This window comes from Erinaceus europaeus, chromosome 1 (genome assembly GCF_950295315.1).
Source record: "Erinaceus europaeus chromosome 1, mEriEur2.1, whole genome shotgun sequence".
NCBI lineage: Eukaryota > Metazoa > Chordata > Mammalia > Eulipotyphla > Erinaceidae > Erinaceus > Erinaceus europaeus.
In genome coordinates, this window is record NC_080162.1 from 110,935,987 (window position 1) to 110,951,339 (window position 15,353).

Consider the following 15,353-nt stretch of genomic DNA (forward strand, 5'->3'; position numbering starts at 1 on the left):
TTTATTATTTGATAGAGAAAGAGAGAAATTGAGAGAGGAAAGAGGATTCAGACAGACAGAGAGATACCTGTAGCCCTGCTTCACCACTTGCAAAGCTTTCCCCTTGCTGATGGGGACTGGGGGCTCAAACCTGGGTCCTTGTGCACTGTAATGTGTACACTTAACCAGGCGCTCCACTGCCTGGCCTCCAGGAAGCTCAGTTTAGAGAGACTGACATTCCCAAGGTCTCATGGTCTCTGAGTGGAGTGTGACTGGTACTGGGAACCTACTAGCTTCAGACTTTCAGCTGCTATCACTCAGCCTGGTTTCTCTTGAATTCCCGTGTCTGGTTGCAGCTGGGCTCTGCAAGGCCACTGGGGAGGGGAGGTGACTAGATCTTGGTTTCTGAAGCTCTGGGACAGGACTCTTGGGTAGCCTCCCGGTGTGAGGCTCAGTCCAGGGCAGCAGGGGTGGGCCTGGGTCCGAGTAACCCCACAGGAAGGCTCACCGTGCTCGGTCCTGCTCACTTCTTTGTGGTGAGAAACATTGCCAGACTCCTTTCTGGACCATCTCACTGCCCAGGCCGTAGTGGACAGCATTGACCGTGGGTACCATCTTGGCAATGAGTGCAGGCACCTAAGATGACAGAAAGGAAACTTCAAAACTGGGCTAGGGAGACAGCATAGTGGCAATGCAAAAAGACTATAGTGATCAAAATATCAAAGTCTCAGGTTCAGTCCCCAGCACCACCATAAACCTGAGTTGAGCAGGGCTCTGGAAAAAACAAAAACAAGACACTTGTTTGAAGGAATCATGTGAAGTGAGATCAGCCAGACACTGAAAGTCATGGACAGAAGTTGTAAAAAAAAAAAAAAAAGATCTCAGGCCGAAGTTGAAAAACAAGATTAGAAAAGAAAACACAAGTCGAACCTGAAATGGAATTGGAGTATTACACCAAAGTAAAAGACTCTGGGGTGGGTGGGTGGGTGGGGAGAATACAGGTCCATGAAAAATGATGAATGAAATAGTGGGGGTTGTATTGTTAAATGGGAATCTGGGGAATGTTATGCATGTAAAAAAAAAAAAAAGAAGTAGAAATGCAAAGCAGAAATTGACTGAGTTTGGAGTATGGCACCAAAGTAAGAAAGCAGAAGTACACTAGAGTTTGCAGTGAGTACCTCCCTAATACTTCCTCTCCACTTTTCCAAGCTTTGGGTCCATGATTGCTCAACAATTTGTTTGGCTTTGTATGTTAACTCTCTTTTCAGTCACCAGGTTCCAGGTGTCATCAGGATGCCGGCCAGACTTCCCTGGATTGAAGACCCCACCAATATGTCCTGGAGCTCAGCTTCCCCAGAGACCCACCCTACTAGGGAAAGAGAGAGGCAGACTGGGAGTATGGACCGACCAGTCAACGCCCATGTTCAGCGGGGAAGCAATTACAGAAGCCAGACCTTCTACCTTCTGCAACCCACAATGACCCTGGGTCCATGCTCCCAGAGGGATAGAGAATAGGAAAGCTATCAGGGGAGGGGTGGGATATGGAGATTGGGCGGTGGGAATTGTGTGGAGTTGTACCCCTCCTACCCTATGGTTTTGTTAATTAATCCTTTCTTAAATAAAAAAAAAACTATTGCAAAAAAAAAAATATCATAAGGGAAAACACAAAGCAGAGTTTGGACTGGAATTGGTGTATTGCACCAAAGTAAAGGACTTGGGTTGGGTGGGGGTGGGGAGTGTTCAGGTTCTTAAACATGATGGCAGAGGAACTGGGGTTTATGTGGAAAACTGAGAAATGTGATATCTGTACCAACTACTGTATTTTACTGTGGACTATAAACCACTAATCCCTCCAATAAAGAAAAGAAAATTGAAAGGAAAGATAAAATCTCTGCTCTTCTCTTGGGCCCTGTCTGATGACCTCAGCCCCCGCCCCCCATCACCAGTCATTTGGCCTTGACTTAGTTCCGCTGTCTTTGAATTGTCTTTGGTCAGTTGGCAAATAGTGCAGGGAATAGGGGCAGGGTGATGCTGCACCTGGCTGAGAACACATGTTATAATGCGCAAGGACCTGGGTTCGAGACCTTGGTCCCCACCTAGAGTGTTGAAGCAGTCTTGCAGGTGTCTCTCTGTCTCTCTCCCTTTCTCTCACTCTCCTTCCCTCTCAATCTTTGGCTGTCTCTATCCAATAAATAAATAAAGGTAAATGAAAAGAAATACTGCAGGGGTCGGGCAGTAGCTCAGTGGGTTAAGCGCACATGACGCTAAGCATAAGGGCCAGCTTTTGTAAGGATTCCAGTTCAAGCCCTTGGATCCCCACCTGCGGGGGGGGTTGCTTCACAGGTGGTGAAACAGGTCTGCAGGTGTCTATTTTTCTTTCCCCCTCTCTATCTCCCCCTCCTCTCTTGATTTCTCTCTGTCCTATCCAACAACAACAACAGCAATGACAACAATAACAACAAGGGCAACAAAATGGGAAAAAATGGCCTCCAGGAGCAATAACCCTGAAGACAAGAAGAAAGAAAAAAGAAAAAAAAAAAAAGAAAAGAAATACTGCAGGGAATCATGCTTCTTCTTGGAGACATGTCTCAGTCCTGGGCCCCAGGGTTCTTGCTTGTGCTCTGTTTGTTTGTCTTTGTCACCCCCAGGTGAAACCTTAATAACTGCAAGCAGTAGCCCCAGGGGGCAAGCAAACCTGTGCTCTGAGACTTCTCAGAAAGAAAGAGACTGTCTGGGAGACCATGCACAGGGGTGAGGTGAGGCAGAGCAATGCAAGGGACTTTGGCTTGGGGAACTGGAGGTGACTGTACCATCTGCAGCTTGGGAGAGAGCAAGGCCACATCTGCGATGACAGCGTAGAGGTAGAGCAGGGCATAAGGACCCCAGCCGAGCAGCAGTGTCCTGGCCGGCAGGGTGGTGTTCACCTGTGGGGAAATCATCACTGGAGAGGGGTGTTGGCTCCTCCAGGTGGGGGGCTCCGTGCAGCCTGGACATCAGGGTGGTACTGGGCTGGCCTGGGTTTGACAACTAGGCCATCTGAGGGTTGTGCTTGCTAGCGAAGGAGCCTGGGAGTGCTTGAACTTCTCTTCTTTTAATTTTAATTTTTATTTATTATTATTATATTTATTTATTTATTTTCCCTTTTGTTGCCCTTGTTGTTTTATTGTTGTAATCGCTGTCGTTGTTATTGGGTAGGACAGAGAGAAATGGAGAGAGGAGAGGAAGACAGAGCAGGAGAGAGACAGATAGACACCTGCAGACCTGCTTTACTGCCTGTGAAATACCCCCCTGCAGGTGGGGAGCCGGGGGCTCGAACCGGGATCCTTACGCTAGTTCTTGCGCTTTGTGCCACGTGTGCTTAAGTCACTGTGTTACCGCCCAACTCCCTATTATTATTATTTTAAAGATTTTATTCATTTATTAGTGAGAAAGATCGGAGGAGAAAGAGGAAGAATGAGACATCATTTTAGTACAAATGCTGCCAGGGATTGAACTCAGGACCTCATGCTTGAAAGTCCAATACTTTATCCACTGCTCCATCTCCTGGACCACTATCTTTATTTATTTATTGCCTAGAGATAGCCAGAAGTTGGGCAGGGGTAGATAGCATAATAGTTATGCAAAGCAACTGTTATGCCTGAGGCTCCAAAGTCCCAGCTTCAATCCCCTGAACCACCATAAACCAGAGCAGAGCAGTGCTCTGGTAAGTTAAAAGAGAGATTCCCAGAAATTGAGAGGAAGGGGGAGCTAGAAAGGGAAATACCTGCAGTAAATGCTTTACCCCTTGTGAAGCTCCCTCCCTGCAGGTGGGTGGCTGGGGGGTTGAACCTGGGTTGAACCTCAAGCACTGTAACATGTGCACTCAACCAGGTGCACCACCATCCAGCCCATTGCATGATCTTCTTTTTCCATTTAAGGTGCATGGCCCTAAGGGTTCCATTCCACTGAAAATCACTTGATCTCACTGCTTGTCAGTCTCAGTTCCCATCTCTAAATCACCCAACTTGTCTGGAGGCAGGGCTGGGGTCAGGTACTGAATTTCCTTCTGGGTCAGGGCTCATTTGGGGAACCCCTGGGCTCTGAGAGTGTGACTCTGTACACAAGGGTGCCTCGGCCTAGGTGCCCTCACACTTCAGTCTCAGACCTAGTTTGCCATCAGTATCTATAGTCAACAGGTCAGGCACCCTGTCCTGGGTTTGAGGGGCAGTCCAGCGAAAGAGACCAGAGAGTGGACTGCATTCTGATTTTAGGATCCTAGCTGCTTGTTCCTCCACTATGCGGACTGGAAGACAGTGTTTCTCTTGAAGAATACCACTTAGACTGGGACCAGATAATTTAAAAGAAATAAAATAAAAAAGCACTGAAAAGCACAGAGTACTTTTTTTTTTTTACACAATTCATGATCTCTGAGTGGGACAGAGATGTTTCTTCTGTTTTTGAGTCACTCCTTACCTGGGGATGTCCTGTCTTCCTGAGTTTCTGCTCCATGAGCTGATAGGATATGAGTGTGATGAAGAGGGGCAGGAGGAAGTTGAAGAAAGCCATGGTGAAGAGGAAGCTGATGAAGTTTCTGCTGGGAAGAATGGGTAGACAAGTTAAGGGTACCTCCTTAGGGTTGAGCAGCTGTCATAAGCCCCCCCCCCCCCCCCAGCCTTTGCTCTAGGTGAGCATGAATGGAGAGCTACTGGCAGAGGAGTTCTTAGAAAGTGCTTGTTCCTGGGCACCTGCCAAGCTTCCCTTGGAGCAAGGGGAGCCTCTAGGTCATTCTAGAATTGGCCTTTAAGAACCATGATGCTGAAAGGAGGGAGAGTCCTCCTTTAACTCTCTGTAGGGCCATTCAAGAGCTTGGCCCTTATCTCTTTCTGTGCTCCAGGCATGAAGAATGGGACACTCACGACCAGGAAAGCAGAGGGAGGACCTGCCAGCTGATTAGCAGGAAGGAACCCTCAAGATGCATCTGAGCATGAGGATTTGAGAGAGGCTTGTGGGCAGCACAGACTGGACACTGCCACTGAAGAAACAGTTGAAGGGACAACAGGAGAGCTTGGGGTTCCAGATACTGGCCATGGGTGGCAAGGTAGCAGATAAAGAACAAGGTGGGAGACACAGGGAGGCAGGTCATTGGGGAGACCATGTCACTCTGGACCTGGCTGCTAAGGAGATGTGGGCGGCAGTGTTGCTGGAATTACTGGGTACTGGGTAGGGAGATATCTGTAGCTAGTGGCCTGGTGGGGCCTGTGGGCCACACCCAGGACTCTACAAAGCATTTCACTGGGGAAGTCTGTCACCAGGGACAGACATTTTGTGATTAAACAAAGTAAACACTTAAAACGGGCCACGTAGTGGCACACCTGGTTGAGTGCATGTGTTACAATGTGCAAGGACCAGGTTCAAGCCCATGGCCCTTATCTGCAAGGGAAATCTTTGCAAGTGATAAAGTAGGGCTGCAGGTCTCTCTCTCTCTCCCTCTCCCTCTCCCTCTCCCTCTCCCTCTCCCTCTCCCTCTCCCTCTCCCTCTCTCTCTCTCTCTCTCTCTCTCCCTCTCTCTCCCTCTCTCTCTTTCTCTCTCTCTCTACCCTCCAGGGTTATCACTGGGGCTCACTGCAAGCACTATGAAGCCACTGATCCTAATGGCAAATTTCTGTTTTATTGAATAAGACAGAGTGAAATTGAGAGGGAAGGGGGTGATAGAGAGGGAAAGAGACAGAGAGACACCTGCAACACTGCTTCACCACTTGTAAAGCTTTCCCTCTGCAGGATGGGGACCAGGGATTTGTGTGACTTTTATCATATGTGCTCAGCCAGGTGCATCACCACCTGGCCCCTGTTATTTTTTTTTAGGTGATGCTGATGATGATTATCTTTATTTATTGGATAGAGGCAGCCCAAAATTGAGATGAAGGGGAAGCTGGAGAGGGAAAGAGACAGAGAGATACCTGCAACCATGCTTTACCACTCGTGAAGCTTTCCCCCTGCAGGTGGGGACTAGGGGCTTGAACCCGGGTCCTTGTACATGTACCACCACCTGGCTCCTGCTCTTCAGTTTCCACAGTATCCCCATTTCTTAGCTGGTCTTTAGAGGGGGTTTTTCCCCAGTCACACTGTCAGCTTGCTAATGCACATTCTAACCGTAAGGTCGAGGTTGTCTGTTGAACACTGACAACATCCCTGTTTGGATTCTTAGCTGTGACACTATTGTCATGAGGACTCAGAGCCCAGATCCCTCTTGCTGTTCCCTCCTCACCTGTCCCCACTAGAGTAGTCCAGGGTGCAGCATGTCCCCAGTGGCTCATAGTCATAGTGACCCCAGCCCAGGAGGGGCAGTGCTGCCCAGAAGACAGAAGATACCCACACAAAGAACACCAAAAAGACCGCTGTGTTCCATGCCAGCTGGCTGCCTGCAAGGACAAAAGAGAACAGTTGAAAAGAGGTGATGCCTTGGTAGAGTGAAAAGGGGTGGACTTCTCGGTCATGCAGAATGTCCCTGAGCTCTGTTGCTTTCTTCTTCTTTTGTTTAATGTTTATTATTATTCCCATTTTTTATATTTTATTATATTATTTATTTATTCCCTTTTGTTGCCCTTGTTTTTTATTGTTGTAATTATTATTGTTGTCGTCGTTGTTGGATAGGACAGAGAAAAATGGAGAGAGGAGGGGAAGACAGAGAGGGGAGTGAAAGATAGATACCTGCAGACCTGCTTCACTGCCTATGAAGCGACTCCCCTGCAGGTGGGGAGCTGGGGGCTTGAACTGCCTTCCTTACACTGGTCCTTGGCTTTGTGCCATGTGTGCTTAACCCGCTGTGCTACAGCCCAACTCCCGCTCTGCTGCTTTCTAGCTTAGTTCCCCAGGCAAGAGTTTCTGTGAATCCCAGTTTCACCCTCCATGGAATGGGTGGCAGCCCATCCTTCCTCAGAGGGATGTTCTTTACTTCTTTCTCCACCTCTTTCTTCTTCTTCTTTTAAACATATTTGTTTATTTATTTTCCTTCTTGTTTCCCTTGCTGATTTTTTATTGTTGTTGTAGTTATTGTTGTTGTTATTGATGTCATCGTTGTTAGATGGAACAGAGGGAAATGTAGAGAGGAGGGGAAGACAGAGGGGGGAGAGAAAGATAGACACCTGCAGACCTGCTTCACTGCCTGTGAAGCGACTCCCCTGTAGGTTGGGAGCTGGGGGCTTGAACTGGGATCCTTACGCCAGTCCTTGTGCTGTGCTACCACCTGACTCCCCACCTTCTTTTTAAACAAGAGCACTGCTATCTATCACTGCATTAAATAAAAATATTAAAAAAATATTTTGGGGGTGGTGGCACACCTAGTTGAGTACACATGTTCTAGTGTGCAAGGACCCAGGTTCGAGCCCCTGGTCCTGCAGTGAAAAGCTTCATGAGTGGTGAAGCAGAGTTGCAGGTGTTTCTCTGTCTCTCTCCCTCTCTGTCACCCTCTTCTCTCGATTTATGGCTGTCTCTATCCAATAAATAAATAAAGATAATAAAAAAATCAAAAATAATATTTTTGGGCGGGGTAGATAGCATATTGGTCATGCAAAGAGACTCTTATACCTGAGGTTCTAAAGTCCCAGGTTAAGTCCCCTGCACCATCATAAACCAGAGCTGAGTAGGGCTCTAGTTAAAAAAAAAAATATATATATATGGTTGGATAGAGAGAGAGAGAGAGAAATTGAGGGGGGCAGGGGGAGATAGAGATGGAGAAAGACAGAGAGAGACCTGCAGCCCTGCTTCACCATTCACAAAGCTTTCTCCCTGCAGGTGGGGACCAGGGGCTTGAACGCCGGTCCTTGTGCTCTGTAATGTGTGCTACAGCCTGGCCCCTCATTATGATTTTCAAAATGAAACAGTGAAAGTGGTTTTGGAAATGATATAGCAGAGGAAGAGGCTAAGGTTCAGAGGGCTCTGTGACTTGCCTGATGCTACAGCAAGGACATGGCCTTCCCGGCACTTTGCAGCCTGGACACTTCTCTGCCACAGCCCCTAGTCTGCCCACTCCCTTCCTGGGTGCCCACAGCACACTCAGGTGCACTCATACCCATCCACACCCTCTTGAAAGGGCAAATGCCCAGTAAACCTTCATCTGTATCTGTCCACCTTGGGAACTCAAAGACTTACGGGTGCAGTGATGGTGGTAGCGCCCCCAGGCAATGGCTGCGCTGCTGCAGATGCTGGCCAGCGCCATCACAAAGCCCTGGAAGCCGTGTGCCTGGCAGCCATCAGAGCCGTAAGGCCAGCGCCTGTGAGAGACACTGGACATCAGGGACCCCTACCTCTGGTCACACTCCACATTGCCCCAGGAGGGCCCCACCCTGAGTGGTGCCCTAGATTCACAGAAGAGGGCTTTAGGAATTTTTTTTCTCTCTCTTTTTTTCTCTACTTGAAGGTTATGTTTGAAAAAAAAATAGTAAAGAGCAGTGGTAGATAACATAGCATAATGATTATGTAAAGAGACTCTTGGGGGGCAGTTGGTAGTGCACCTGGTTAAGCACACTACATTGTCAGGGACATGGGTTCAAGCCCTTGGTCCTCACATGCAGGGCAGGTCGCTTCTCAAGTGGTAATGCAGGTCTGCTGGTGTCTATCTTCCTCTTCTCTCCCCCCCCCCCTTTTTTTTTTAACCAGAGCGCTGCTCACAGGCCAGAGTCCCCTTCTTAGTTCCAGGGGCTGCACCAGGACAGAAGCTACACAGGTCTCCTTCCCCACACTGGGAGGGGTAGGGACACAGGGAAATCTCAGGACACAGACTAGCCAGCATGGAATCTATACACCCAGCTGGGCTCCAGCATTTGTAATGTTCAGAAACAGCTCAGAAATGTTCTATATAGCTCAGGGAACAGTCTCACTAAGTCTCTGAGACAATACTGGAGACTCTAGATTTCACTTAAATGATCCACCCACACCCCCACGTCCTCCAAGTCAGGACATTGTCTCCAGAGTGAACTATATATTATATTTATTTATTTCCCCCTTTTGTTGCCCTTGTTTTTTAAAAATATTTATTTATTTTCCTTTTTGTTGCTCTTGTTTTATTGTTGTAGTTATTGTTGTTATTGATGTTGTTGTTGGATAGGACAGAGAGAAATGGAGAGAGGAGGGGAAGACAGAGAGGGGGAGAGAAGTACAGATACCTGCAGACCTGCTTCACTGCCTGTGAAGCGACTCCCCTGCAGGCGGGGAGCTGGGGGCTCAAACTGAGATCCTTACTCCGGTCCTTGTGCTTTGTGCCACGTGCACTTAACCGGCTGCACTACCGCCCAATTCCCTGCTTTTTATTTATTATTATTGCTGTTGTAGTAGTTATTATTGTTGTTATTGATGTTTCGTTGTTAGATACGACAGAGAGAAATGGAGAGAGGAGGAGAAGAAAGAGAGGGGGAGAGAAAGATAGACACCTGCAGACCTGTTTCATTGCCTGTGAAGGAACCCCCTACAGGTGGGGAGCCGGGGGCTCGAACTGGGGGCTTGAACCGGGATACTTGTGCAGGTCCTTGTGCTTTGCACCATGTGCACTTAACCCACTGTGCTACTGCCCGACTACAACTTTATATATATTCTTAATTTATATTATTTTTATTTATTGTATAGACAACCAGAAATTGAGAGATGAGGGGGAGATAGAGAGGGAGAAAGACAGAGAGACACCAGCATGCCTGCTTCACCACTTGTGAAGATTTCCTCATGCAGGTGAGGACCAGTGGCTAGAATCGGGGTCCTTGTGTACTGTAATGTGTGCATTTAACCAGGTACACCACTGCCTGGCCCCACTTAAGAAACTCCCCCCCAGCACTCCCTCCCCCGCAGCCAAGACCTTGCTTCCAGAACCCACTGTCACATATACTTGTTTAGGATTTCCGAGGTGCTAAGTATGGTTCTAAGTTATTTACAAATAATGCTAACTCAAGACTTCCAGCCTCTCTAACTTCTTGTGGGGAGAAGGCCTCTGGCCTGGCTGTCCAGTGGCAATGGTCCAGTCCCAGGTGGGGCCTGAGGACCCAGGAGCAGAGGAGTGGAGTGGTACCGGAGGAGACTGGATATGGCTGCGACCAGGGCATTCAGGCTGATCCCACTGTCTGCCACAGCCAGGCTCAGCACCAGCAGATGGCTGGGGGTCCGCAGCTCTGGAGTCTTGCAGAAGGAGAGGATGGTCAGGCTATTGAGGCTGAGGCCTGTGAGAGCTGAAAGGAAGGGTAGGAGCTGCCATCAGCTTAACAGGATCACCCTGGGGTCAGAACCTGACAGGGCAGCTCCTCAAACACAGAGGTGAGCTGGCTGGCTCTCAGGTGCTGAGAATCAGGAAACATGTATCCTGCCCACTAATAACTCATTCATGGGGAAAACAGAAGAATGAAGAAAACTAATGATGCTAACATAGTCCATGCTAGGATAATCATAGGGCTGGGGGGACAGCATAATGGTTCTGCAAAAGACTTTCCTGCCTGAGACTCCAAGGTCCCAGGTTCAATACCTAGCACCACTACTAGCCAGAGCAGAGCGGGGCTCTTTCTTCTCCCTCTCTCTCTCTCTCCCTCTCCCTCTCCCTCCCCCTCCCCCCATCTCTCCTCTCTCTCATCTTTCTTTTTTTTTAATTTTTTTTTATTTTCTCATCTTTCATTAAAAGAATATATATATTGCCTCCAGGGCTATAGCTGGGGCTCGGTGCCTGAACTATGAATCCACTGCTCCTTGTGGCCACTTTTCTGTTTTTATTGGATAAGACAGAGAGAAATTGAGAGGAGAGGGAAGACAGAGAGGGGGAGAGAAAGATAGGCACCTGCAGACCTGCTTCACTGCTTGTGAAGCTTCCCCCCTGCAGGTGGGGAGCCAGAGGCTCAAACCAGGATCCTTGTACAGGTCCTTGCACTTAGTACTATGTGTGCTTAACCCAGTGTGCCACTGCCTGACCCCCTTGATGCCCTGTATATGGAATTCTTTGCAAGATCCTCAGGAAACAATTTAAACTTTCTTGTGAGTAAAGGGACTTAGAAATATCTGAAGCTTAGTTCTCAACCCAGGACAACTGCCCTATCTCATAAAGTCCTCCCTTCCTGGCCCTTGTTTAGTGTCTCTCCCCTTGAACCCCATCCTTTAGGGTGCATCCCCTAAACGTAACCACTGGGAGAGTCCACAGGTCCACACACAGGAGTTGCCTTTGAGGCTGTCTCCTTGGCAGCTTTGTGCTTGGAGCTGGGCTCTGATAGTCCACTGGATCACCACTCCACCCCAGGTTCTGCCAGGCTTACCTTCCACCAGCAAGACTGTTCCCACTGCCAACACCTCGAGCTCCCCAAAGCTGGTGGGCAGGGCCCTGGACTCTGACATTCCTCCTGATGGCCCAGCTCTTCTCCAGTTGCCCAAAGCCAGGTGCTCCCCTTTTAAGGGGCCACCGCACGTGCTGGGACATGCAGGTGATTATGCTAGGTCTATGCTCTATCTTGCTGCCCCAGCTCTAAGATCATGCTCTTGGTCCGTGCAGAAAGTACCCATTCATAAGCTGGACAGAGCAGGCTTTGTGGAACTGGACTGGAGGAAGCCCCATTGCATTCATTTCAGCCCCAGTGAGCAGGATTAAGGACCCGGAATCCAAGGTTGAATTAGTAAAGAGTTACATAACCAAAGAAGGGGTGGGGAGCACAGGGTGGGGTGGCAGCTGCAGCTGTGCCTGGAAGTTGACCAGGAGCCTGGCCCTTCCATGTTTGTAGGTGATGGTAAGCCCAGTGCTGCGTGTGTGTATGCACCTGCACATGTAGATGTATGTTTGTTCACATACAGACATGATCACCTGTATGTACACACATGCAGACGTGTATATACACACATGCATGTGAGTATGTGTATGCGTGCACATCCAAATGCATGCAGATGTCATACGTACACACATGTGAAAGTGCATTCCTATATATGAATGCACGTGTGTGAATGTACACACATATGCATGCAGACGTGCATATGTATATGTTCATATAGGCACACATGTGAGTGTGATTGTGTGCATGCATTTGAGCATGCATGTGCGTGTGTGTGCACGTGCAGGCACGATCATGTGAATGTATGCATGCGCACATATAAACACATATGTGTATGTGTACACAGTGATTCACAAAGGGAGCTGGGACAAAAGCCAGAACTCTGTCCTCTAGGATCCCAGTCAAACAACAAATTCTGTTTTTCTTTTCTTTTCTTTTCTTTTCTTTCCTTTCCTTTCCTTTCCTTTCCTTTCCTTTCCTTTCCTTTCCTTTCCTTTCCTTTCCTTTTCTTTCCTTTTTTCTTTTCTTTTTTCTCTTCTTTTCTTTTTTTCTCCTTTCCTTTCCTTTCCTTTCCTTTCCTTTCCTTTCCTTTCCTTTCCTTTCCTTTCCTTTCCTTTCCTTTCCTTTCCTTTCCTTTCCTTTCCTTTCCTTTCCTTTCCATTCTCTTTCCAGGGCACTGCTCAGCTCTGGCTTATGGTGGAACAGGGGGTTAAATGTGGGACTTTGGAGCCTCAGGCATGACAGTCTCTTTACATAACCATTATGCTGTCTGCCCTCGACCTAATTCTGTTTCACAGACACCCATTTCCCATGGTTCTGCTGTTATGATCCCCATCTATCATCTGTCCAAGTCTAAGCACCCTGGTGGCTGAACTGATGCTTCCCATCTTCCTGGCTACTCCAATTCTTGAGAAAAACATCAGAGTCTCCTTAGCCCTTTCCCAATCTCTCTTTTGTATTGCACGTCAGCACAGGTGTGAGGCTTTTCCTCACTCCTGTAAGATCACAACATAGTTCAAGGAAGAAGAGGAAACAGAGCCAGGAGATTCACAGAAGTAGTGCCCCAGACTTGGGTTCGATCCCCTGCTCCCCACCTGTAGTGGGGACACTTTACAAATGATAAAGCAGGACTGTAGGTCTCTCTCTCTCTCTTTCTCTCTCTCTCCCACTCTAGCTCCACCTTCTCTGTCAAATTCTCTCTGTCCTATCCAATAAAAAAATGGGGAAAATATCTTCCAGGAGCAGTGGATTCGTAGAGCCATCACTGAGCCTCAACGATAACTCTGGAGGCAAAAATAACATAAATAAATACATAAAACAAATAGATTATATAAGTAAACAGAGAGAGCGAGAGAAAGAGAGAGAGAGGAGATTTTTTTTTTGTTGACTCTGATTTTTTTTTTATTGGGGAATTAATGTTTTACATTCAACAGTAAGTACAATAGTTTGTACATACATAACATTCCCCAGTTTCCCATATAACAATACAACCCCCACTAGGTCCTCTGAATCCTTCTTGGACCTGTATTCTCCCCACCCACCCCACCCCAGAGTCTTTTACTTTGGTGCAATATGCCAATTCCATTTCAGGTTCTACTTGTGTTTTCTTTTCTGATCTTGTTTTTCAACTTCGGCCTGAGAGTGAGATCATCCCATATTCATCCTTCTGTTTCTGACTTATTTCACTTAACATGAAGTTTTCAAGGTCCATCCAAGATTGGCTGAAAACGGTGAAGTCACCATTTTTTACAGCTGAATAGTATTCCATTGTGTATATAGATCACAACTTGCTCAGCCACTCATCTGTTGTTGGACACCTGGGTTGCTTCCAGGTTTTGGCTATTACAAAATAGCCAAAGAACATATGTGTTGCCAAGAACATATGTGTACACAGATCTTTTTTGATGGATGTGTTGGGTTCCTTAGGATATATCTCCAGGAGAGGAATTGCAGGATCATAGGGTAGGTCCATTTCTAGCCTTCTGAGAGTTCTCCAGACTGTTCTCTACAGAGGTTGGACCAACTGACATTCCCACCAGCAGTGTAGGAGGGTTCCTTTGACCCCACATCCTCTCCAGCATTTGCTGCTGTTACCCTTTCTGATGTATGACAGTCTCACAGGAGTGAAGTGATACATCATTGTTGTCTTGATTTGCATTTCTCTGACAATCAGAGACTTGGAGCATTTTGTCATGTGTTTCTCAACCTTTTGGATCTCTTCTGTGGTGAATATTTTGTCCAATTCCTCCCCCCATTTTTGGATGGGGTTATTTGTTGTTTTGTTGTTGAGTTTGGCAAGCTCTTTATATATGTTGGTTATTAAACTCTTGTCTGATGTATGACATGTAAAGATCTTCTCCCATTCTGTGAGGGGTCTCTTGGTTTGGGTAGTGGTTTCTTTTGCTGTGAAGAAGCTTTTTAAGTTGATGTAGTCCCATAGGCTTATACTTGCCTGAGTCTTCTTTGTAATTGGATTCATTTCATTGAAGATGTCTTTGAAATTTATGCAGAAAAGAGTTCTGCCAATATCTTCTTCAAAGTATCTGATAGTTTGTGGTCTAACATCCAAGTCCTTGATCCACTTGGAATTTACTTTTGTATTTGGTGAAATACAGTGATTCAGTTTCATTCTTCTGCATGTTTCAACCCATTATTTCCAACACCATTTGTTGAAGAGACTCTGCTTTCCCCATGTAATAGTCTGGGCCCCTTTGTCAAAGATTAGATGTCTATAGGTGTTGGGGCTCACTTCTGACTCTGAATTCTGTTCCACCGCTCAGTGTGTCTATTCATGTTCCAGTACTAAGCAGTTTTGATGACAATGGCCCTATAATATAATTTGAGATCTGGGAGTGTGATGCCTCCGGTTCTGTTCTTTTTTCTCAAGATTGTTTTGGCAATTCTAGGTCTTTTCTGGTTCCAGATAAACATTTGTAGCATTTGTTCTATTTTCCTAAAAAATGTGCTTGGGATCTTGATGGGTATAGCATGAAATTTGTATATGGCTCTGGGTAGTATATTCATTTTGATGATGTTAATTCTACCGACCCATGAACATGGAATATCTTTCCACTTCTTTGTGTCTTTTTCAATTTCCTTGAGTAGTGACTCATAATTTTCAGTATATAAGTCTTTCACTTCTTTGGTTAGGTTTACTCCTAGATATTTTATTGTTTTAGTTGCTATAGTAAAAGGAATTGATTTCTGGATTTCAATTTCTTCTAGCTTAGTGTTTGCATAGAGGAATGCCACTGACTTTTGAATGTTCATTTTGTACCCTGACACCTTACTGTATTTCCTGATGATTTCCAAAAGCTTCTTGCTGTATTCCTTAGGTTTTTCCATGTATACTATCATGTCATCTGCAAATAGGGAGATTTTGACTTCTTCTCTTCCAATCTGTATCCCTTTAATGCCTTGCTCCTGCCTGATTGCTATGGTAGGAACTTCCAACACTATGTTGAATAGTAATGGTGATAGTGGGCAGCCCTGTCTAGTACCTGATCTGAGTGGAAATGCTTCCAGTTTTTCACCATTGAGTATGATGTTGGCTATAGGTTTGCTATATATAGACTGAGAGAGGAGATTTTTCATGAGTAATTAAAACACAATTTCACT

At 46.6% G+C, this 15,353-nt stretch overlaps 1 protein-coding gene across 2 annotated transcripts; it reads right to left on the reverse strand.

The window, feature by feature from the left end:
• Window positions 1-293: 293 nt before the first annotated feature.
• Window positions 294-11,395, reverse strand: RGR (retinal G protein coupled receptor). Of its 2 annotated transcripts, XM_060203773.1 has the most exons (7): window positions 11,232-11,395; window positions 10,010-10,166; window positions 8,103-8,228; window positions 6,224-6,373; window positions 4,432-4,549; window positions 2,790-2,903; window positions 294-615 (listed from the first exon to the last, which is right to left on the reverse strand). In XM_060203773.1, exons 1-7 carry the CDS (start codon window positions 11,308-11,310, stop codon window positions 484-486), a joined length of 876 nt encoding a protein of 291 aa, XP_060059756.1. In that variant the 5' UTR covers window positions 11,311-11,395; the 3' UTR covers window positions 294-483. The 2 variants fall into 2 exon arrangements, with proteins under 2 accessions (XP_060059756.1, XP_016048353.2); XM_016192867.2 differs by lacking the exon at window positions 2,790-2,903 and having other exon boundaries at window positions 6,224-6,377; window positions 8,107-8,228.
• Between the last annotated feature and the right edge of the window lie 3,958 nt (window positions 11,396-15,353).

Excerpts from the sequence above, each read along its gene's own strand:
- RGR (XM_060203773.1), bottom strand. The coding sequence starts at position 11,310 with ATGTCAGAGTCCAGGGCCCTGCCCACCAGCTTTGGGGAGCTCGAGGTG. Across the intron at positions 10,167-11,231 it reads AACAGTCTTGCTGGTGGAAG|CTCTCACAGGCCTCAGCCTC; the intron begins GTAAGCCTGGCA and ends CCTTCCTTTCAG. Across the intron at positions 4,550-6,223 it reads GACTACTCTAGTGGGGACAG|AAACTTCATCAGCTTCCTCT; the intron begins GTGAGGAGGGAA and ends TCTTCCCAGCAG.